At 42.9% G+C, this 22,661-nt stretch overlaps 2 protein-coding genes across 5 annotated transcripts in view; one reads left to right on the top strand and one right to left on the bottom strand.

The window, feature by feature from the left end:
• LOC149984848 (collagen alpha-1(VI) chain-like) overlaps nt 1-2,640 on the bottom strand; it is a 45,702-nt gene extending 43,062 nt beyond the window's left edge. For both annotated transcript variants that reach the window (XM_090189098.1, XM_090189095.1), the window contains exon 1: nt 2,516-2,640. The gene's annotated coding sequence lies outside the window, so the exon portion shown is untranslated. The remainder of the gene's footprint in view (nt 1-2,515) is intronic.
• Nucleotides 2,641-8,108: 5,468 nt separating this feature from the next.
• LOC149984847 (collagen alpha-6(VI) chain-like) overlaps nt 8,109-22,661 on the top strand; it is a 28,658-nt gene continuing 14,105 nt past the window's right edge. For 2 of the 3 annotated variants that reach the window (XR_016484287.1, XM_090189069.1), the window contains exons 1-16: nt 8,109-8,304; nt 14,212-14,313; nt 14,623-15,231; nt 15,316-15,909; nt 16,177-16,740; nt 16,861-17,478; nt 17,596-18,156; nt 18,310-18,867; nt 18,975-19,550; nt 19,663-20,247; nt 20,458-20,807; nt 20,931-21,009; nt 21,131-21,276; nt 21,921-22,013; nt 22,186-22,239; nt 22,408-22,479. Coding sequence is in view for 2 of the 3 variants with exons in the window: in XM_090189069.1 (XP_090045195.1) it covers nt 14,238-14,313; nt 14,623-15,231; nt 15,316-15,909; nt 16,177-16,740; nt 16,861-17,478; nt 17,596-18,156; nt 18,310-18,867; nt 18,975-19,550; nt 19,663-20,247; nt 20,458-20,807; nt 20,931-21,009; nt 21,131-21,276; nt 21,921-22,013; nt 22,186-22,239; nt 22,408-22,479 (5,535 nt within the window). In the remaining variant the exon portion in view is untranslated. Of the gene's footprint in view, nt 8,305-14,185; nt 14,314-14,622; nt 15,232-15,315; nt 15,910-16,176; nt 16,741-16,860; nt 17,479-17,595; nt 18,157-18,309; nt 18,868-18,974; nt 19,551-19,662; nt 20,248-20,457; nt 20,808-20,930; nt 21,010-21,130; nt 21,277-21,920; nt 22,014-22,185; nt 22,240-22,407; nt 22,480-22,661 lie in introns of all 3 variants that reach the window. The other variant, XM_090189074.1, reaches the window with a different exon arrangement.

The raw sequence follows: 22,661 nt of genomic DNA, 5'->3' as shown, positions 1-22,661 counted from the left end.
CTTCAACAAGTCAACATCGGTATCTACTACCTACCTTCAACAAGTCAACATCGGTATCTACTACCTACCTTCAACAAGTCAACATTGGTATCTACTACCTACCTTCAACAAGTCAACATCGGTATCTACTACCTACCTTCAACAAGTCAACCTCGGTATCTACTACCTACCTTCAACAAGTCAACATCGGTATCTACTACCTACCTTCAACAAGTCAACATCGGTATCTACTACCTAACTTCAACAAGTCAACATCGGTATCTACTACCTACCTTCAACAAGTCAACATCGGTATCTACTACCTACCTTCAACAAGTCAACATCGGTATCTACTACCTACCTTCAACAAGTCAACATCGGTATCTACTACGTACCTTCAACAAGTCAACATCGGTATCTACTACCTACCTTCAACAAGTCAACATCGGTATCTACTACCTACCTTCAACAAGTCAACATCGGTATCTACTACCTACCTTCAACAAGTCAACATTGGTATCTACTACCTACCTTCAACAAGTCAACATCGGTATCTACTACCTACCTTCAACAAGTCAACCTCGGTATCTACTACCTACCTTCAACAAGTCAACATCGGTATCTACTACCTACCTTCAACAAGTCAACATCGGTATCTACTACCTAACTTCAACAAGTCAACATCGGTATCTACTACCTACCTTCAACAAGTCAACATCGGTATCTACTACCTACCTTCAACAAGTCAACATCGGTATCTACTACCTACCTTCAACAAGTCAACATCGGTATCTACTACGTACCTTCAACAAGTCAACATCGGTATCTACTACCTACCTTCAACAAGTCAACATCGGTATCTACTACCTACCTTCAACAAGTCAACATCGGTATCTACTACCTACCTTCAACAAGTCAACATCGGTATCTACTACCTACCTTCAACAAGTCAACATCGGTATCTACTACCTACCTTCAACAAGTCAACATCGGTATCTACTACCTACCTTCAACAAGTCAACATCGGTATCTACTACCTACCTTCAACAAGTCAACATCGGTATCTACTACCTACCTTCAACAAGTCAACATCGGTATCTACTACCTAACTTCAACAAGTCAACATCGGTATCTACTACGTACCTTCAACAAGTCAACATCGGTATCTACTACCTACCTTCAACAAGTCAACATCGGTATCTACTACCTACCTTCAACAAGTCAACATCGGTATCTACTACCTACCTTCAACAAGTCAACATCGGTATCTACTACCTATCTTCAACAAGTCAACATCGGTATCTACTACCTACCTTCAACAAGTCAACATCGGTATCTACTACCTACCTTCAACAAGTCAACATCGGTATCTACTACCTACCTTCAACAAGTCAACATCGGTATCTACTACCTAACTTCAACAAGTCAACATCGGTATCTACTACCTACCTTCAACAAGTCAACATCGGTATCTACTACCTACCTTCAACAAGTCAACATCGGTATCTACTACCTACCTTCAACAAGTCAACATCGGTATCTACTACCTACCTTCAACAAGTCAACATCGGTATCTACTACCTACCTTCAACAAGTCAACCTCGGTATCTACTACCTACCTTCAACAAGTCAACATCGGTATCTACTACCTACCTTCAACAAGTCAACATCGGTATCTACTACCTACCTTCAACAAGTCAACATCGGTATCTACTACCTACCTTCAACAAGTCAACATCGGTATCTACTACCTACCTTCAACAAGTCAACATCGGTATCTACTACCTACCTTCAACAAGTCAACATCGGTATCTACTACCTACCTTCAACAAGTCAACATCGGTATCTACTACCTACCTTCAACAAGTCAACATCGGTATCTACTACCTACCTTCAACAAGTCAACATCGGTATCTACTACCTACCTTCAACAAGTCAACATCGGTATCTACTACCTACCTTCAACAAGTCAACCTCGGTATCTACTACCTACCTTCAACAAGTCAACATCGGTATCTACTACCTACCTTCAACAAGTCAACATCGGTATCTACTACCTACCTTCAACAAGTCAACATCGGTATCTACTACCTACCTTCAACAAGTCAACATCGGTATCTACTACCTACCTTCAACAAGTCAACATCGGTATCTACTACCTACCTTCAACAAGTCAACATCGGTATCTACTACCTACCTTCAACAAGTCAACATCGGTATCTACTACCTACCTTCAACAAGTCAACAAGAGTAAATGCTTTTCAAAAATAAAGTACAGTGTTTAAAAAAACATGTATTGACAAATGATTTTCCAATACTGGTATTTCCAAATGCTTTGGTGTATAATGCTTATGACTTAACTTCAGATCCCATTGAATCCACACTTGACAAAAGAGAGGTTTCCTTACCATTCTAAAGACAAGTGGCATGGTTCTAAACTGACAAATGGATTTGTTCCAAACTCTTCTAAAGTGACCAGTGGTAGGTTCTAAGCACTTTAGAATACCTATGTGTTTAATAAAGTGGCATTTCTTACCTTTCTCTTTTTTGCATATGTGTTAAAATGTGAATATCCCACAGGTTTGTGTTGTCCAGGTGTGTTTGCTGCTCTCTCTGCTAGCAGTCTGTGCAACAGGAGAGGGTGGGGCTCACCTGCAAAGTGTCCTCCCATCTCATACAGTTTACACCCCACACAATCCTTACTGCTACCTTACAGCAGCTTCTACTGAGGCCGATAGAGTAAATTACAGGGGATTTAATAAAGTAGGCTGCACAAATACATAGCACACAGTGCAATCTTTGCTGTTTTCTAAACTAATTTTGGATGAAGTATCGATGTGTGTGGCCTAAAAATAATGCCAGTAGTGAAGATTCAAGGCCCTCTGAAGGTTCCATGATCAGACCTGAAGGAGTCCTTTCATTGCCATAAACTTGGCCTTAAGAATAAGTTCACATGCAGATAAGTACCTGCAGCATGCAATTCAAATCTGATATGGACTGGTCTTTGTCTCAGCTGGGCCTGTTTTGCCCTCAGGCTAACATAATGGAAGTCAGGAACTGCGAAGGCCAAACATGCAATTACATGCATCCCGCATGCAACCTGGCTGCCACCACTGACAGACCATTGTGCTCCTAAGTATGGATGGAAATGTTCAGCATGGTAGACAGGGGCAAAGATTTCCACAATCACTCAAAGTAAATTGCACACTGGTTTTCTTGTTCAACATTTATTTGATCAATAGATGATTGTATCTCCTAACTTGGTATAGGCTCTGAGATGAAATAGGCTATGAAGTCACTCTCCTATCTCACAGCAATAGGCTACTATAATAGATCCATTACTATACTATATATTTTAAATAGGCTACTGGTCTATTTACTTTTGATGCTTATTGAATGAGAGACAGATCAATGGTAGCTTAACATTTGTTGTGTAGCGGTAATAAACCAGTCATGTAAGACAATAAGAGACATGTCCTGCTGTAACGATACACGCTGAGAGTCGGGAAGCAAGTTCAGGGAGTGAGTGTTTTAATAAAATAAACATCATGCAAAACCAGAAACACTAACAGCACACAGACATGAAACTGAAATAGAAACAGCGACACCTGGGGAAGGAACCAAAGGGAGTGACATATATAGGGAAGGAACCAAAGGGAGTGACATATATAGGGAAGGAACCAAAGGGAGTGACATATATAGGGAAGGAACCAAAGGGAGTGACATATATAGGGAAGGAACCAAAGGGAGTGACATATATAGGGAAGGAACCAAAGGGAGTGACATATATAGGGAAGGAACCAAAGGGAGTCACATACAGTGCCTTGCGAAAGTATTCGGCCCCCTTGAACTTTGCGACCTTTTGCCACATTTCAGGCTTCAAACATAAAGATATAAAACTGTATTTTTTTGTGAAGAATCAACAACAAGTGGGACACAATCATGAAGTGGAACGACATTTATTGGATATTTCAAACTTTTTTAACAAATTAAAAACTGAAAAATTGGGCGTGCAAAATTATTCAGCCCCTTTACTTTCAGTGCAGCAAACTCTCTCCAGAAGTTCAGTGAGGATCTCTGAATGATCCAATGTCGACCTAAATGACTAATGATGATAAATACAATCCACCTGTGTGTAATCAAGTCTCCGTATAAATGCACTCTGCACTCTGCAAAAGACCTGAGACTGGGACGGAGATTTGTCTTCCAACAAGACAATGATCCAAAACATAAAGCAAAATCTACAATGGAATGGTTCAAAAATAAACATATCCAGGTGTTAGAATGGCCAAGTCAAAGTCCAGACCTGAATCCAATCAAGAATCTGTGGAAAGACCTCAAAACTGCTGTTCACAAATGCTCTCCATCCAACCTCACTGAGCTCGAGCTGTTTGCAAGGAGGAATGGGAAAAAATGTCAGTCTCTCGATGTGCAAAACTGATAGAGACATACCCCAAGCGACTTACAGCTGTAATCGCAGCAAAAAGTGGCGCTACAAAGTATTAACTTAAGGGGGCTGAATAATTTTGCACGCCCAATTTTTCAGTTTTTGATTTGTTAAAAAAGTTTGAAATATCCAATAAATGTCATTCCACTTCATGATTGTGTCCCACTTGTTGTTGATTCTTCACAAAAAAATACAGTTTTATATCTTTATGTTTGAAGCCTGAAATGTGGCAAAAGGTCGCAAAGTTCAAGGGGGCCGAATACTTTCGCAAGGCACTGTATATATACACTGCTCAAAAAAATAAAGGGAACACTTAAACAACACAATGTAACTCCAAGTCATTCACACTTCTGTGAAATCAAACTGTCCACTTAGGAAGCAACACTGATTGACAATAAATTTCACGTGCTGTTGTGCAAATGGAATAGACAACAGGTGGAAATTATAGGCAATTAGCAAGACACCCCCAATAAAGGAGTGGTTCTGCAGGTGATAACCACAGACCACTTCTCAGTTCCTATGCTTCCTGGCTGATGTTTAGGGCACTTTTGAATGCTGGCGGTGCTTTCACTCTAGTGGTAGCATGAGACGGAGTCTACAACCCACACAAGTGGCTCAGGTAGTGCAGCTCATCCAGGATGGGACATCAATGTGAGCTGTGGCAAGAAGGTTTGCTGTGTCTGTCAGTGTCCAGAGCATGGAGGCGCTACCAGGAGACAGGCCAGTATATCAGGAGACGTGGAGGAGGCCGTAGGAGGGCAACAACCCAGCAGCAGGACCGCTACCTCTGCCTTTGTGCAAGGAGGAGCAGGAGGAGCACTGCCAGAGCCCTGCAAAATGACCTCCAGCAGGCCACAAATGTGCATGTGTCTGCTCAAACGGTCAGAAACACACTCCATGAGGGTGGTATGAGTGCCCGACGTCCACAGGTGGGGGTTGTGCTTACAGCCCAACACCGTGCAGGACGTTTGGCATTTGCCAGAGAACACCAAGATTGGCAAATTCGCCACTGGCGCCCTGTGCTCTTCACAGATGAAAGCAGGTTCACACTGAGCACATTTGACAGACGTGACAGTCTGGAGACGCGGTGGAGAACGTTCTGCTGCCTGCAACATCATGCATGACCAGTTTGGCGGTGGGTCAGTCATGGTGTGGGGGGCCGCACAGCCCTCCGTGTGCTCGCCAGAGGTAGCCTGACTGCCAGTAGGTACCGAGATGAGATCCTCAGACCCCTTGTGAGACCATATGCTGGTGCGGTTGGCCCTGGGTTTCTCCTAATGCAAGACAATGCTAGACCTCATGTGGCTGGAGTGCGTCAGCAGTTCCTGCAAGAGGAAGGCATTGATGCTATGGACTGGCCCGCCCGTTCCCCAGACCTGAATCCAATTGAGCACATCTGGGACATCATGTCTCGCTCCATCCACCAACGCCACGTTGCACCACAGACTGTCCAGGAGTTGACGGATGCTTTAGTCCAGGTCTGGGAGGAGATCCCTCAGGAGACCATCCGCCACCTCATCAGGAGCATGCCCAGGCATTATAGGGAGGTCATACAGGCACGTGGAGGCCACACACACTACTGAGCCTCATTTTGACTTGTTTTAAGGACATTACATCAAAGTTGGATCAACCTGTAGTGTGGTTTTCCACTTTCATTTTGAGTGTGACTCCAAATCCAGACCTCCATGGGTTGATACATTTGATTTCCCAACTCCTCAGTACTCCTACTTCCCGCGGCTATGCTCGCACATGTCTGAACAAACTAAGAAAAGCCCACCGCAAAGTATTCATCAGCCCATTATCCCGTCACATCTATGACATCTAAACATGAGTTGCCAAATACAAGTACACTGGCAGTACATTTTTTACGTTGAGAAATAAGTCCTGTCATGTTTATTAAAAAGATGCAGGGTTGAGCTCAATTCCTAACTCACTCAGCTATTACATTCAGGGAGTGTAGACCAAAAAGCAATGATCTGGAAACGAATGTATTTCTTTGTTCAGGAGGCAGAGTGGCGTGGGAGGCAATTCATTGAATATAAAAAATAGTTATGTAAAAAGGGTTGTGTTTGCTGCAGTTCTGTGGTGAGTTTTATAGCATGCTAAATGAGGCCATAAATGTAACTAGTTGTAGCCCAGCAGTTCCCAACTCCAGTCCTCGAGTACCCCCACAGCACACGTGTTGCAGCCCAGACAAACATACCTGATTCAACTCATTGAGGGCCTGATGATTAGTTGACAAGTTGAAGTGTGCTTGTCCGGGGCTACAATAAAACTGTGTACTGTTGGGGATACTGGAGGACCGGAGCTGGGAAACACTGGCCTAGGCTACTATATGCCAGTGTGGGGTTAGCATGGTAACTGGACTGAGTTTAAACCTTGACAAGCAGGAGCAAAGTGACAGGTGTTGCCCGAGGATAAATGTCTGCTGAGTGAAAAAGGTTTCAGAGTCAGACCTCTTGGCATCACAACTTTTTTAAATTTAACTAGGCAAGTCAGTTAAGAACAAATTCTTATTTACAATGACGGCCTACACCGGCCAAACCCGGATGATGCTGAGCCAATTGTGAGCTGCCCTATGGGACTCCCAATCACAGCCAGTTGTGATACAGCCTGGATTTGAACCAGGGTGTTTGTAGTGATGCCTCAAGCACTGAGATGCAGTGCCTTAGACTACTGCACCACTCGGGAGCCCCAACTTCTTCTGCACTGGTGTCAGAAATGGGATGGAGTTCACTGAAGGTGTGTTTTCGAGTGGGGTGTACTAGAGCAGAGAGGTGCAGTTATATTTCACCTATCCTGCTAGGTCTGGATAGGTAACAGCAAAATGATCAAAGGTGTTAGTAATTGTCACTGAAAGTTACAGAAAAGCAAGACAAGGTTGTGAGGCTTGGCAAGGTTGTTGTAAGGTACTGGGTGTCGTGAGTGTGAAGTCAGGCGCAGGAAAACAGAGAGTTCAATATAGTGCTCTTTTAATGCGCACACGGTGAACCACGGCCACCCCACTAAACACTTGGTGCTCAAAACAAAATGCCCCAGACACGGGGAACGATAACATAAACCAACACGTTCGTCTGTATCAAACACCAGGGTTACAATAATCAATCCCGCACAAAGAAACGGGTGGGCCGGTTGACTAATAAAGCCCAACTAATTACAACAAACTCCAAACAGGTGTAATCAATAAACACATAAGGAGGGGGAGAAAAGAATCAGTGGCAGCTAGTAGGCCGGTGACAACGACCGCCGAGCGCCACCCGAACGGGAAGGGGAGCCACCTTCGGTCTGAGTCGTGACAGTTGTGAGGTTTGTAAATCTCATTATATGTTGAAGAGCATATAGCACTGGATGCACATTCCCGCTCCTCTTGCAAAACACAATGGTAGAAAACAAACGGTCCTCAATCAGCCGTTTGAATTTCCCCAGAGGCACCAATTCATCAAAATTGACAGAGCCTTACATAACCGATAAAGACCAACAACACAAGGCCTTTATTGTAAAGGCTAATATTATAACACCAATATTTAATGGTGTTAGTCTCCTGGTACAAATAACCACTCCTGTTACGTCACTTTACTATTTCTATCTGCTTCAGAATTTCCTTAGAATTCCTTCCCGCAGCTCCGAACATCAAGTTTCCCGGTAGAACTAATTCAGGGGGATGTAGGGGTGTGTATGACGCACAGGTCGTGTAGACTATACCGAATAGTAGCGGGATGAATACTGTAGGCTACTCTTTGCCTAACCAATCGATGATTCGGGGCGGGGTGTGAGGAGTGGCCTGCCGCACCAATTTCTGCAGAACAAGATTGGGCTTTGGGTTCTATAAGGGAATGGGATTCCTGCCTGCGCGCACCAGATAGTGCTTCAGCCACATTGTAAGTTTATACATTTTCCATACGCTTTTTTTGTTTGTTGTGCATGCAAACCTAATCTACATTTAAATAATACAAACATGCTGTGATTTAACGAATTAGCTCACAATGTCTCAGTGTATATGCCTAATTATCCTTTTGAGGGACATACTTGGAAACATAATGTAGGTTTTTATAGACAAACTTTTGAATTCAATGGGTGTTTTTGAGGATGTTATTCTAAGTGCAAAGTTGTTAAGTACATTTTTTAAAATGTAAAATAATCGTGTAGACTAATAAAATAAGTAGGCTGAAGTGAATTGATCACAAATCCCTCGATTGATGGTGTCTGTTATGTTCTGTTAATTACTGATGTCCCCTTTAAGGATGGAGCACCCTTGGTCATGCGCAGTGTTCTATGTTATTCTGGTACTAACTCGTTTGAGTGAATGTGAAGCTCCAGTTCAATTGCTTGTCTTCAGAGTCTTTCTTATTATATAAATAAGTACTAAGTGTTAAGCCACTACAGTGTCCATTGGATAGGCCTACCTGTCGTCGCAGTTTGCGTTAATTTAAGTTCAGCAAGTGAATAGTCTACTCTGAAATGTTAAACATTTAGGGCTACAAAGATAATACAGCTGCCTTGTTGATTATAGTTAGGCTATAGACAGCATGCGCAACTTGTATGTTCAACATGTTTGAAGAGTGTATTGAACAAATTAATTAGGTTCAAAGTATTATGGAAAATATATCTCTTTGCCGTGGATAAACCGGATCAAAAATAAACAGTAGAATGGTATGTGTGCTTGAAATTAATTGTAAGAAATTCTTGTCCATTTGCCAAAATCATGTTCTGAGAACATTTGGATAACTTTCTCAAACATTCTGTGACAGTCTTTGTTCCCAAAATGCTGTAACAGTATTTCACAGACACTCCAGACTACTGCAGATCATGCTTATCATACTACCCACCATTAATCACCATGCTGTACAGTTGCATAATAGACCATTCCCCTGTTAAGGTACGTTTGTTCACTAATGAAGTTTGTCACTGGATGACGCCTTATGATGCTGGGATGTTAGTACCTTATGATGCTGGGGTGTTAGTACCTTATGATGCTGGGTAGTTAGTACCTTATGATGCTGGGATGTTAGTACCTTATGATGCTGGGGTGTTAGTACCTTATGATGCTGGGATGTTAGTACCTTATGATGCTGGGGTGTTAGTACCTTAAGATGCTGGGATGTTAGTACCTTATGATGCTGGGGTGTTAGTACCTTATGATGCTGGGATGTTAGCACCTTATGATGCTGGGATGTTAGCACCTTATGATGCTGGGATGTTAGTACCTTATGATGCTGGGATGTTAGCACCTTATGATGCTGGGATGTTAGCGCCTTATGATGCTGGGATGTTAGTACCTTATGATGCTGGGATGTTAGCACCTTATGATGCTGGGATGTTAGCACCTTATGATGCTGGGATGTTAGCACCTTATGATGCTGGGATGTTAGCGCCTTATGATGCTGGGATGTTAGTACCTTATGATGCTGGGATGTTAGCACCTTATGATGCTGGGATATTAGCACCTTATGATGCTGGGATGTTAGTACCTTATGATGCTTATGATGCCCTTTTTCCATGTAGCACCCTCTATGGAAAGGATTCTTCATGGAACCAAAAAGGGTTCTTGAAAGGGTTCTCCTACACAGTAAATTTATCTGAGTAAATTTTACTAAAATTGAATACAATTATACTCTACAAAATATATTATTTGGTCCCAGTCTAAATAGAGCAAAAATAACTATTGTTGCAGAGTTACATTTTTAGAGTTATTTCTACTCTATTCTGTGTTTATATTTAACTCTACAAACTGTAATTTACTCAATTTAGAGTAACATAAAAACAACTCTACTGCCAATTCATTCAAAATATAATTAAATATTATCAAGAGTATGTCAATCCAGTCAATCCATCAATCCAGTGTCATCGCCCACACTTCTGAGGTACATGCACACGCACACACACATGCATGTGCAATCGTGTGCAAACACACATAGACACACGCACACATGAATACAAACACGCACGCACACACACACACACAAGCCATCAGGGACCTTAGATGTTGTCTGATGCACTACATCTGGAACTGATTGGCTATCTATTTACAGAGCAGCAACCCAGAGAAATCCATTTCATCCAGATGCTTCATGTTTGGCCAACTGTGCTCTGAAGTCATTACATGTTTGACCTTGATTTTACTGTAAGATACACAAATTGTCACAGTACCCTTTCCTCCACCTCCACATTGCCACAAACTATTTAAAAAATGTATGATCTAATTTAGGCACTGATATGTAACCGGTGTGAAATAACTAGCTAGCTAGTTAGTGATGCGCGCTAGTGGCATTTCAATCGGTGACAACACTCTCTGAGACCTTGAAGTAGTTGTTTCCCTTGCTCTGCAGTGGTCCAAGGTACTAATGTAAAGGCTTTTGTGGAGCGATAGGTAACGATGCTTCGTCTGAGGCAGTTGTTGATGTGTTCATAGGATCCCTATTTTCTAGCCCAGGTTGGGGTGAGGAGAGTGACAGGAGCAACACTGTTACACATGCATGAGCAGGGATGGGTAGGTTACTTTCTAAATGTAATGTGTTAGTTACTAGTTACCTGTACAAAATTGTAATCAGTAATGTAACTTTTGGATTACTCAAACTCTAATGTAATCTGATTACATTTCGTTACGTTTTGGTTACTTTCCCTTAAGCGGCATTAGAAGAAGCCAAAAATGTATGTTACCAATTGATCGACATCTATTGCAGGATAAATCAATGTTAAAGTTTACATAGCTGGCCATATATGGATGTTAAATTTGACTTTCTGGGTTGGTTTTGTAGGCTTCTAACCCATCACTTTCTACTACATATAATAATACGATTCAATTTTATTTTTGCATTAAAAGTCTATCAGAATTCCAGTCATTCCAATAAATGTTATGCCCCTTGATCTTCAAGAATAGGATTTGGAAATATGAAAGTATAGATTAGCCAAATTGTTTTATCTGAGCATGACCCCAAAATGAAGGACTTATTAGCCAAACTACTCTGTTGTTTACGATTTTGTTGTCATGGAGGATTGATTGGGCTCATTGATTTGAGTTGAAAGATGAATTCTTCGCTCATGGAATGGCATGCTTTGAGCACTACTGAAAAGTGCAATGTACATGGGAAAAATGAATGTCATATGCTGCACTTGCTATAGGCCTATTGTTTACCTTTTTGTTGGTGACACTTTAATATCTTGATAATATGCAGATGTTTAAATGGCAAATCCACAGATGAAACAATAACAAAATGACTGATCATCCATGATATCCATGTTATGAGGCTATACAGTGTTGGTTTACATTTACAATGTTTACAAAACAATGGAGTAAAACATTCTTATATTTTGAGTTCTCATGGAGAGTGTCATGTCTTTACTATCATTAAATTGAAGACTTAGTTTTATCAAAGATTCTCTGTAATTAGTATTACGCGATCAACTGATTAATCATGCAACTGTAATTAACTAGGAAGTCGGGGCACCAAGGAAAATATTCAGATTACAAAGTTATAATTTCCTAATATAACTTTTCAGATATTTTATATCTGATCAATTAGTCTTCGAATTAATTAATTAATTATTTTACCTCACGTTAGTCTCATTCCAAACGTCGTAAATTGTTGCCTATCTGCATGAACCCAGTCTTCATTATGAGTCATACATCAATTGTCTTAAATAATTTATTTATTAACTAACCAAACAATCACAGAAGTGCATAAACAAACAAGTAAATATGTTTACAAGAAATGATAGGGGAATGTGCCCTAGCGGGCTAAACCGGCATGGCGACTTGTTAGACGAAAGGGGAGTGGGGGTCAGCTGAGAAGTCACTACAGAGTAGATAATTATAACAATTGAAATGCTAATCCTTTGCACATGAACGCTCACTCATTCGGGAACAATTACAATCAATATATATATTTACGCTCAGTGTGTCGTCTTGATCACTGTTGAAAAGTTTGTTTCTTTTGTAGAATTGTCCGTCTCTCTCTCTCTCTGTCGTGGTTAGAATGGATAGTTCAGAGTGACATTCATTCATGTTTCGGCGGTTGTCGTTCTTCACTTTCAATGATACCGAATTCCTAGCTGCAGACTAGTAATTAATATCAAAGACTTGTTCTTATTCTGTCGGTATCGATAGTCTTAAGAGTTTAACCACGTGGTATGGTTAAAAGATTCAGCAATCATCTGCAACCTTTGTCCTCTCGTGATTGAGAGAAAACATGGTATGTTGAAAACTTCTCAAAGTTGGAGTTTTATTCGGGAGTTGCAGAAAAGGGCCTGTCCCAGGATGCCCGACCCGAACTGGGCTCATGGGCGGTCCTCTGATTTAGTTAAACTCAAAAGGGAATTGGAGTTTCCTTCATTAAACAGTCCAAAATCACATTACACAATTTTACAAACAGTATCATCCTCACTTGTTCATCTTATACAACAATTAGATGTAAACCTCATATCTGAGGCTATTATATTAACAGTGTTATGGTAATGTGGCCGCACCGTCTCTCATGAGTTTTACAAACTTGTACCAAACGGACCAGATCGTAGCTGAATTCTTCACCGATCTTTTATACCTTCTCCAGAACATAAATGTTGTTCGGACCTCAAGTTCTGTGAGTTGGAAGAAATTCCTTTGTTCTGAAAATTCACTCTGTCACTATACTGTGGCCATGAGGAGATAATCTCTTCCAGGAATTTACGACCTCTCTGACCACAGCAGTCTAGTTGTAGGAGGCAGGGAGAGGGGAATGGGGCTTGCTGTACCCAAAGAGGGCAACATCATGACAAGTGTGACAAGTGTGACAGTTGAATTAAGCTCATGAGGCACATATACATACAATTTATAAGTCTAAAAATGGATGTTGCAACTACAGATTGTCCCCTGTAAGTCTATTAAAAGTGTACAAGGTTGAGCATGTGTCCATTAGGCCTATGGGATTTTTTGGGATTAGCATGAATTAGATTGAGCAATAAAAGCCCCACCTTTATTCCATAGACTGGGATCCGCATTATGCAGATGTTGCAAGACCACGTTTTTCACCGGCTGTCCACTGGTTTCAAAAACAATGATTGATAGGCAGCTTTAACTTCTTGAATTCAAACATTTATTGGGTTCAAATACACGTATAGATTTGTGAACAGCCATCCACAACAACAACAATCCATAAGGCGCAAATAGCTAAAAGAGAGAGCAGCAGTGTGATTCCCATCAATGCGCTATGTAGATATCAATAATAAGTAATATCCGTATCGCCGTAGACTACACCACTGCTGTCATCCTTACCTCCAAGCATTTATTCAAGTTGGATAATCTTTTGAAGCCGACAGCAGTCGCACCATTAGAAGACATAGCTTTGACTGTAGACTACAGAAGCCCATTCCTGCTCTTTTCCCGCAATCCATCAAACACATTTGGTGTGCCATCATATTGGTCTCTGATTTGTGGTCAGACTCGCTCAGGGAGAACAAACTTAAACTTGCTCCTTTTTCAATGCTGATTTGAATGTCATTGAAGAAAACAGAAGTGTTAGATTTGTTTATTTCGCAAAAACTAAAAATAATCCTTGATGTAATCATGTCGTTTTTCAGATGTATCTGTACATGTAATCCTACTCCCCAACCCTGAGCATGAGCATGAGTAGAGCAAAATAATCTGTTATCGTGTAAGAAACATTTATAAATGAAGTCCAGGATGTCACAGGATGCTATGTTTAAATTAGATTTAACCACATTTCAGTTTAATCTGTTGTCAACACAACTTGATCTGATAAACAGCAACTTTCTGTGTTCCAACAGTTGATCTGTCCATGTTTGTGTTCAAGGAGAGAGACTAGAGAAACGTTCCAACATGGAGGGGACACAGGGCCTCCTGGCCATCTTCACCATAGCAACATGTTTTCTGGTTAACGGAGCACAAAAAACAGGTAAGCATGTTTGTCTCCTGACATCTGAATCATTCCAGAATGCAGACCACAGTCCAGAATGGCATAAATATAGAAACATTGAAGAAATACCACACAAATGCAAAATTATGACCAACTCTTTGGGGCTTTAGACTGCTGAGCAGTTATAAGAAATTGTTTTTTATGAAAGCACAATAAAAATAATATTTGATTAATAGATTGATTTATTGATTAATTGCTTTCATTGCTCATCCCATGCACAAAAAACCTTGTGGTTTAGACACTTGTACGGAATTCCATTGGCTGACAACTATTTTCTTCCCCTCCCAGGCTGCAAGGAAAAAGCCGTGGCCGACATAGTCTTCCTGGTGGACGGTTCAGGGAGCATCGGCTCAGAGAACTTCAAACAGATTCGCCAGTTCTTGTACACGCTGGTTAACAGCTTTGATGTGGCCCCCGACCAGGTGCGCATCGGTCTGGTCCAGTACAGCAACACACCACGCACCGAGTTCTTCCTCAACACCTTCCAGGACAAACAGGACATCCTGCAGCACATTAACAGCCTGCGTTTTATGGGTGGTGTAACCAATACGGGCCTGGGCCTGGACTTCCTGCTGAACGAGCTCTTTGTTGACCGCGCAGGGAGCCGGGTGAATGAGAACGTGCCCCAGATCGGCATGGTGATCACTGACGGTAAATCAATGGACAAGGTGGGGCTGCATGCCCTTAAGCTGAAGAAGCAGGGCGTCACGCTGTACGCCATCGGGATCAAAGAAGCACACGAAGATCAGCTGAAGGAGATTGCCACTACACCTCATAACCAGCACGTGTACAGCGTGTCAGACTTTGATGCGCTGCAGGGGATCTCCCAGAGCCTCATCCAGGTGCTATGTACTAAAGTAGATGAGGAAAAGAGACCAATATCCAAAGTGGTACAAGGTACTATAACAGTATATTTATTGTTTCCATTTGAAAAATATTCTTTACAAAATAAATTATATTATTATTTTCCTTAATCTCCAGAGTGCCTCAATGCCACAGTGGCTGACATTGTGTTCCTTGTGGATGGCTCCAGCAGCATCAGCAAAGGCAACTTCCTGGAGGTTCAGAGATTTCTCCACAGCTTCATCGAGGGGCTGGATATCGGAGCGGACAAGGTTCGTGTAGGACTGGCCCAGTTCAGTAATGAGATCCAGAAGCAATTCCATTTGGGGGAACATACGGACCAAAGGGCCCTACTGGAGCAAGTGGACGGGCTTGTACAGCTCGGGCAGAGCAGAGGCAGAGCCATCGGCAACGCCATTACTGTCCTTCGGGAAGAGTTTTTCACCAAGGCCAACGGTAGCCGCGCTGGTCAGAGGGTGCCTCAGATTGCTGTGGTGCTCACCGACGGGGCGTCTGCGGACAAGGTAACGCTGCCAGCCAAGGCGCTAAGGCAGCAAGGGGTCATTGTGTTTGCTATTGGAGTTGGGGCAGCCAACATCACCGAGCTGAAGGATATCACTAACAGGCCCCATGAGCGTTTCCTGGTCAACATAGAAAGTTTCCAGGCCCTACAAACACTTTCTCAGGGTCTGCTGCAGACTGTCTGTGTTACCATGGAGAACCAGAGGATGGGTAAGGGACTTTTATAAGGAAACATACTGTATGTTGTAACAAATTGTGAATGTTGAACTTGCAAAGTATGTAATCCAAGTAACTTGTCTTAGTTGTACCATGGGATGCCATTCTAAGCAAAAGTATGCAACCTTGAGAGACAGACATTGGTTACGGCCGCTTGTGCCAACATTAAAGTCAACATTCAAAGGATCATTTCTAAAAATGAAAATAAAATATGACATACATTCACACTGTTGTCATAGCAATTATTCTTTATTTTTTCAGCTCTAATCCAAAAGTTCTCTGATATCTTCTTCCTGGTGGACAGCAATATGACGCAGGCAGACTTCCAGCTGGTCAGAACCCTTCTGATGCGACTGGTCAACCAACTCAACCCGAGCACTAAAACGATGCGCCTGGGTCTGGCCCAGTTTGCCCAGGACACCAAGGTGGAGTTCTTACTGAACACCCACAACACCAAGGAAGAGTACTTGGCAGCTCTTAGGAAATTCAGGCTGCCGCTGCGTCCCAACAGGTCTCGTCACCTGGGCGATGCCCTGGAATACGCCCGTGCACACTTCTTCACCACAGCGTCTGGTGGCCGTAATGAACAAGGCTACCGGCAGTTTCTAGTCACGGTGACAGGGGGGGATTCGAAGGATAACGTGATGAAGGTGGCACGTACTATCAAATCTGAAGGGACAACCATTGTGTCTATCGGGTTGGGTGAATCTACACTTCCAGAGCTAAAGTTAATGGCCTCCTCGTCATTCTTTTACCAGACTACATCCATCAACTATGAGCTAAAGACTGTCTTTGAGACTGAAGAGGTGGTCACTGTGACTGACGGTAAGGGCATTTGTGGATTTTTGCTGAATTAAGTGAACATCTGATCTCTTGTGAAATAGTTGCTCATTATACACAAAGGATAACATATGTTGTTGACTAACAATTTCCTCTCTATTGCAGATTGCAGTGAAGCTTCACTGGCTGACATTGTGTTTATAGTTGATGAGTCTTTGAGCAATAGAACTGCAAACTTCCAGCTGGTTCGTGGATTCATCCACAAGATAGTGGACGGCCTAGATATAGACTTCAACCGGGTGAGGGTGGGCATCGTCCTCTATAGCAACAAGGCCTCGGCCCAGGTCTACCTCAACTCCTTCCAAGAAAAAACAGATATCCTTCAGTTCATCAAGATCCTGCCCCACCGACACGGTCTCACATACACTGGCGAGGCCCTGGAGTATGCCAGGGAGAAGATGTTTATCAAGGAGAGGGGCAGCCGGAAAGAACAGGGGGTGCAGCAGGTGGCGATAGTCATCACCGGAAAGTCCCAGGACAACGTAACTTCTCATGCCGCTGCACTGCGCAGAGATGGTGTCACTGTCTATGCAGTGGGGATCAAGGATGCTGACGAGAACGAGCTGAGACAGATCGCTTCAGATCCCCCTAACAAGCACGTATTGCATGTGGACAGCTATGCCAAGCTCAAGACCCTGGAGAAGAGCCTGAAGAGGAGCGTGTGCTACAACATCCTTAAAAAAGCAGTCAAAGACAACGCAAGGACATACACTGCCAAGCAAAGTGAGATCAAAATGACTAACAATGCTTCTTGTTGTTTAATTTGTAGAAGAATGTTGATACAGATATAATGTGATCTCCGAGATGACACTAGTGCTTTCTTTTCTCTTTTGATTCTAGGCTGTTTGCAGACAGATGAAGCAGACATGTTCTTCCTGATCGACCACTCAGGGAGTATTGAACAAACAGACTTTGCTGACATGAAGACATTTATTAACAAATTCATAAACACATTCCACATCGGACCGTATCATATCCGCGTGGGTGTGGTAAAGTTCTCTGATACACCAACTCTTGAGTTTGATTTGACAACCTACCCTGACAAACCTTCAGTGGAGAAAGCAGTGGATGGTATCATCCAACTTGGAGGCGGGACAAAGACCGGATTAGCGCTGAACTCTATGGGTCCCCACTTTGATCGGGCTAAGGCCACCCGTGGTAACAAAGTTCGCGAGTACCTCATTGTCATCACAGACGGAGAGTCTGAAGACAACGTGAAGGATCAAGCAGCAAAGCTGAGGGCGCAGGGCATCACCATATATGCCATTGGGGTGAAGCTAGCTAACGATACACAGCTGCTGGAGATTGCTGGCAGCCAAGAGAAGAAGTTCTTTGTCAACAACTTTGACGCTCTGAAACCAATAAAAAATGACATCATCACAGATATCTGCTCCCCTGATAGTAAGGGCATCTCTATTGTTTTTAAGTGTTAGATCTTGTTTATTTTCTGATTTCAGTAAAAATATGAAACACCTTGTCTCTTTCCAGGGATTGATTATGAGCACACATTGAGCTATAACGACAGCTAAATTAATATTTGTTCTCTATTCATAGTTTGCAAGGACATGAAGGGGGACGTCCTCTTCTTGATTGACAGCTCAGGTAGCATCAACAACCCAGACTTCCAGAAGATGAAGGTCTTAATGCAATCCATCATCAACAAATCTGACATAGGCCTGGATAAAGTGCACGTGGGCATCATACAGTTCAGCACCAGCCAACAGGTGATCTTCCCTCTCAACAAGCATAACGATAAGGAAGGCATGCTGCAGGATTTACAAACGATGCAACAGATAGGCGGGGGCACACACACCGGCAAAGCCCTGTCCTACACCTCACAGTTCTTTGACCCACCGAAAGGAGGGCGCACTAACGTGAAGCAGTTCCTGATTGTCGTAACCGATGGTGAGGCGCAGGATGAGGTAATGTCTCCTGCCAAGAAACTTCAAGACAAGGGTGTGATCATCTACGCTATTGGGGTGGTCAATGCCAACAATACACAGTTAGTGGAGATCAGTGGCGCACAGGAGAGGGTCTACTCCGAGAGGGACTTTGATGCACTCAAGGCTTTGGATAGCCAACTGGCATTGGCAATCTGTGATCCGGAGAGAGGTGAGTGTCACTTGGTTCATGAAACATTACTTAAAAGCAACAATGAGTTCATATTTCTTAGATTTTGACATTGATATTTTCCTCTATCTCTTCTTCTCTTCCACCAGAGTGTGTGAGGACGGAGATCGCAGACATCATTTTCTTGGTGGACGGCTCCACCAGCATCAGCTCAGATAATTTTGACATAATGAAAAACTTCATGATGTCCGTGGTCAATGAAACCTCTGTTGGGGAGAAGCAGACACGCTATGGTCTGATTGTCTTTTCAGACAACCCCGAGTCTAAATTCACACTCAACGAATACAAATCTAAGCGAGATGTCAATAGTGCCATCACAAAGCTTAGAGAGCCCATTGGAGACACCTACACTGGAAAGGCACTCAAGTATTCCTTGGGTTATTTTGGTGCACAGTATGGTGGGCGAAAGGCCCTAAATGTTCCCCAGTGGTTGATGGTGATCACAGATGGTGAGGCTACTGACCCCTATAGCCTAGCTGGGCCAGCCAAGGAGCTACGGGACAATGGGATCGTAGTCTATAGCATCGGAGTGGTTGGAGCAAATAAGCAAGAGCTTGAGCTCATGGCAGGGGACAAAAATAAGGTTTTCTTTGTGGATGACTTCCATAAACTAAATACATTGCAGAAAAATATTGCCTTTGAATTCTGCCAAACCAGCAAACCAGGTAAGACAGAATCCAACTGTAAAAACATCTACGCTGAAAGTACAAAGCCTTGTAGCTTAAGCAATGGTTAAGATGGTTCAACGTGATCTGACATCTTCTCTTCTCCTCCTAGTCTGTGAAAAAACGCAGGGGGATCTGGTCCTGTTGATTGACAGCTCAGGGAGCATCAGCACCACCGACTTCACTATCATGAAGAAGTTTGCCACAGACCTTGTTTCCAGCTTCAACATTGCAGAGCAGTCCTTCCGGGTGGGAGTCGCCCAGTTCAGCAGTGATCCTAAAAAGGAGTTCTTCTTGAATGAGTATTACACAGAAGCAGAGGTGAACAACCAGATAAACAATACGATGCAGATTAGGTACACAACGAACATCGGAAACGCCCTGAACTACGTCCGTACAGAGTACTTCCAACCAGCTAGAGGGAGCCGTATCAATGCCAAGGTCTCTCAGAACCTGGTTGTGATCACTGACGGACGTTCAGATGATGATGTTGTTGATGCAGCAGAGAAGCTCAAGGCCATGAACATTGAGGTGTTTTCCATCGGTATCGGGAAAGACCACAAACCTGTTGAGCTTGGGAAAATCACTCTCAACCCGGAAAGGGTCTTCTCTGTGCAGGACTTTGCCAGCCTGGACAAGATCAAGAAGAAGGTGGTGGATACTATATGCTCCTCCAAGGTACCAGACACTCAAGCAGGTGAGTAAACCGTATGCACGTTTTATTTCCTCTGTCTCTCCTGACTCAATGTAAAACCCTCATCAAAGAATGCTTGTTAGTGTTTGAAAAACAGGCTATTTTACATTGTCTCATATTATCCTTGAGTAAATCTAACACATAAAGTTTTTGAACTTGTTAAAGGGGTTCATTTGGATGATAAGTAATAATGAGTGTGTCTGTGTCCAATAGACTGCACCATAGACATCGCCATGGGGTTCGATATTACACGCAGGGCCACCGCCCAGGGGCTCTTCGATGGCCAAGCCCAGCTACAGGCCTTCCTGCCACAGATCATCCGCTATGTGTCCAACCTGAAGGGCCTGTGCTGCGTGGCGGGAGATGGTTCCATTGAGACTAACATTGGCTTCCACGTGGTGGAGCAGGACGGAAAGGTTCTCTACGACTACAACTTTGAGAAGTACGACGAGAAAATTGTGGAGAAGGTTATGGCCCTGCAGACCTCCCAGACAACATACTTCAACACCTTCCTCCTGCGCTCCTTCAGTGATAAGTTCCAGAAATCTAATGCTGGCGTGAAGGTGGGCCCAAACATTATGTCTCCTGTGTGGTTGATCCCAGACTCCAAAAATGTTCATTTCATAACATATTTTGTTGGTTATATCACATTGTAATAACAATGTCACAACTACTTTGTCCTTTAGGTGCTGGTGATCTTCTCAGACGGACTCGATGATGACGTGGTGAAACTGGAGCAAGAGTCGGAACTTCTCCGCACTAAAGGTTAAAGAACCAGGGGAAACCCACCGAAACGGACAAATTTAAGAACATTCATGAGACAAAAATGAACATTAAAATCGGTTATACTTTTATCTCTGTCTTCCATGTCACATTTCCGGAAAAGGTATCAACGCCCTGCTTACAGTCGCCCTAGAAGGGGTCCAAAATGCCAACCTTCTTCAGATGGTGGAGTTTGGGCGAGGATTTGGCTACAAGCAGCCGCTCAACATTGGCATGCACAATTTGGGAAACACCCTGTTGACACAAATAGTAAGTGGTTCATCATTTTGTGACAACAGAATCAGAACAACCCTTTTAGTTGTATCTCCCTGTGTTGTAGTAATACTGTATGTCACTTAGACTGGCTAAGACTCTTTGGGCTGACATGTAAGTCCTTTATGTCTCTATCTACAGTAATTCCATTTCCAGTCATATTCCCAGCTGTAGGGATAGAGAAGTATTTCTGATATGTCTGAGTATTTTGGGTCATACAGTACAATGACAGTACAATGACAAATGTTTCTGCTTTTTTAAACAGAAACATTGTTGAAGGATGTCAGAAATGACAGAAAGGAATTGTCAGTCAGGTTGGAAGCATCAAAACTAGAAAAAAACTGGGAAATGGGATATAGTACACCATGAAATAGAGTCGTCACTTGCTAGAAATGTACTTAGCAACAGGAGCCACTGGAGACAAGAAAAACAGAGCAGTGACGTGATTGGTTGTTTTTAGATTGGCTTTTGAGATGAGTGCCTCCAAAGGTGTCTCCAATTATGAGGGTATGTCAACATATTTGGATTTAATATATTTAATTTAGACACAGATTTAATAACACATGGTCTCATTCTCTCTCTTTCTATCCCACTCTCTCCTTCTCCCCCTCTTTCTTCCCCCTCTCCCTTTCTCTCTCCAGGACACAGTGGCTGAGAGGGAGTGCTGCAATGTGATGTGTAAGTGCACCGGACATGAGGGTATCCGTGGCAACAGAGGACGCCCAGGGACAAAGGTGAGGCCCTCTGAGCCTTCTTTATAAAATTATACAGTGTTTAAGATGTGACGTGACACAGTAATTTAACACTGTTAAAATACTGTAAAGAAGATGTGGGTCTATGTACTTTGTCAGTCCTCCCTTTGCCAGTTTCAGTTTCCTCATTTGCTTTTCGTTTCTCTCCTTACAGAGTCAGCCAGGACTGAAAGGACACCCTGGCTTCCCTGGCGAGGAGGGGGGAATTGTAAGTGTGTATTTTCAGGGAGGGAAGAATAATTCTCAGTGTGGTATTCAGACATCTGACAAATCAAAACATATGAATCGTGGATGGTGGGCAAGTTCTACAAGTCAGTTTAATGACCTTTGACCTTAAAACCAATGAACCTTGTCCTCGCTCTCTGATTTGCCACAGGGCGAGAGAGGTCCACCAGGTCCCACTGGCCCACAGGGACTACAGGGCTGTTCTGGGAGGAGAGGCCTCAAGGTGAGCAGATGGACTACTGACTAACCAAAAATCTATGTTTATAGACCGTCTGGTCTGGAATGTTTCCCATTAGATGTCTTCCCGACATCTGCTTTTAGATCACCTTTTACCATGACCCTGGGGCAGTTACCTGTCCAAAATAATCCCATCTAATCTGATCTCTGAACCATGACCCTGGGACA

The sequence above is a fragment of the Oncorhynchus mykiss genome, chromosome 2, assembly GCF_057628025.1.
Source record: "Oncorhynchus mykiss isolate SJ-2025 chromosome 2, ASM5762802v1, whole genome shotgun sequence".
In the NCBI taxonomy this organism is placed as follows: domain Eukaryota; kingdom Metazoa; phylum Chordata; class Actinopteri; order Salmoniformes; family Salmonidae; genus Oncorhynchus; species Oncorhynchus mykiss.
Note: the sequence above shows the minus strand (reverse complement) of the source record. Positions and strands in the feature narration are given on the sequence as shown.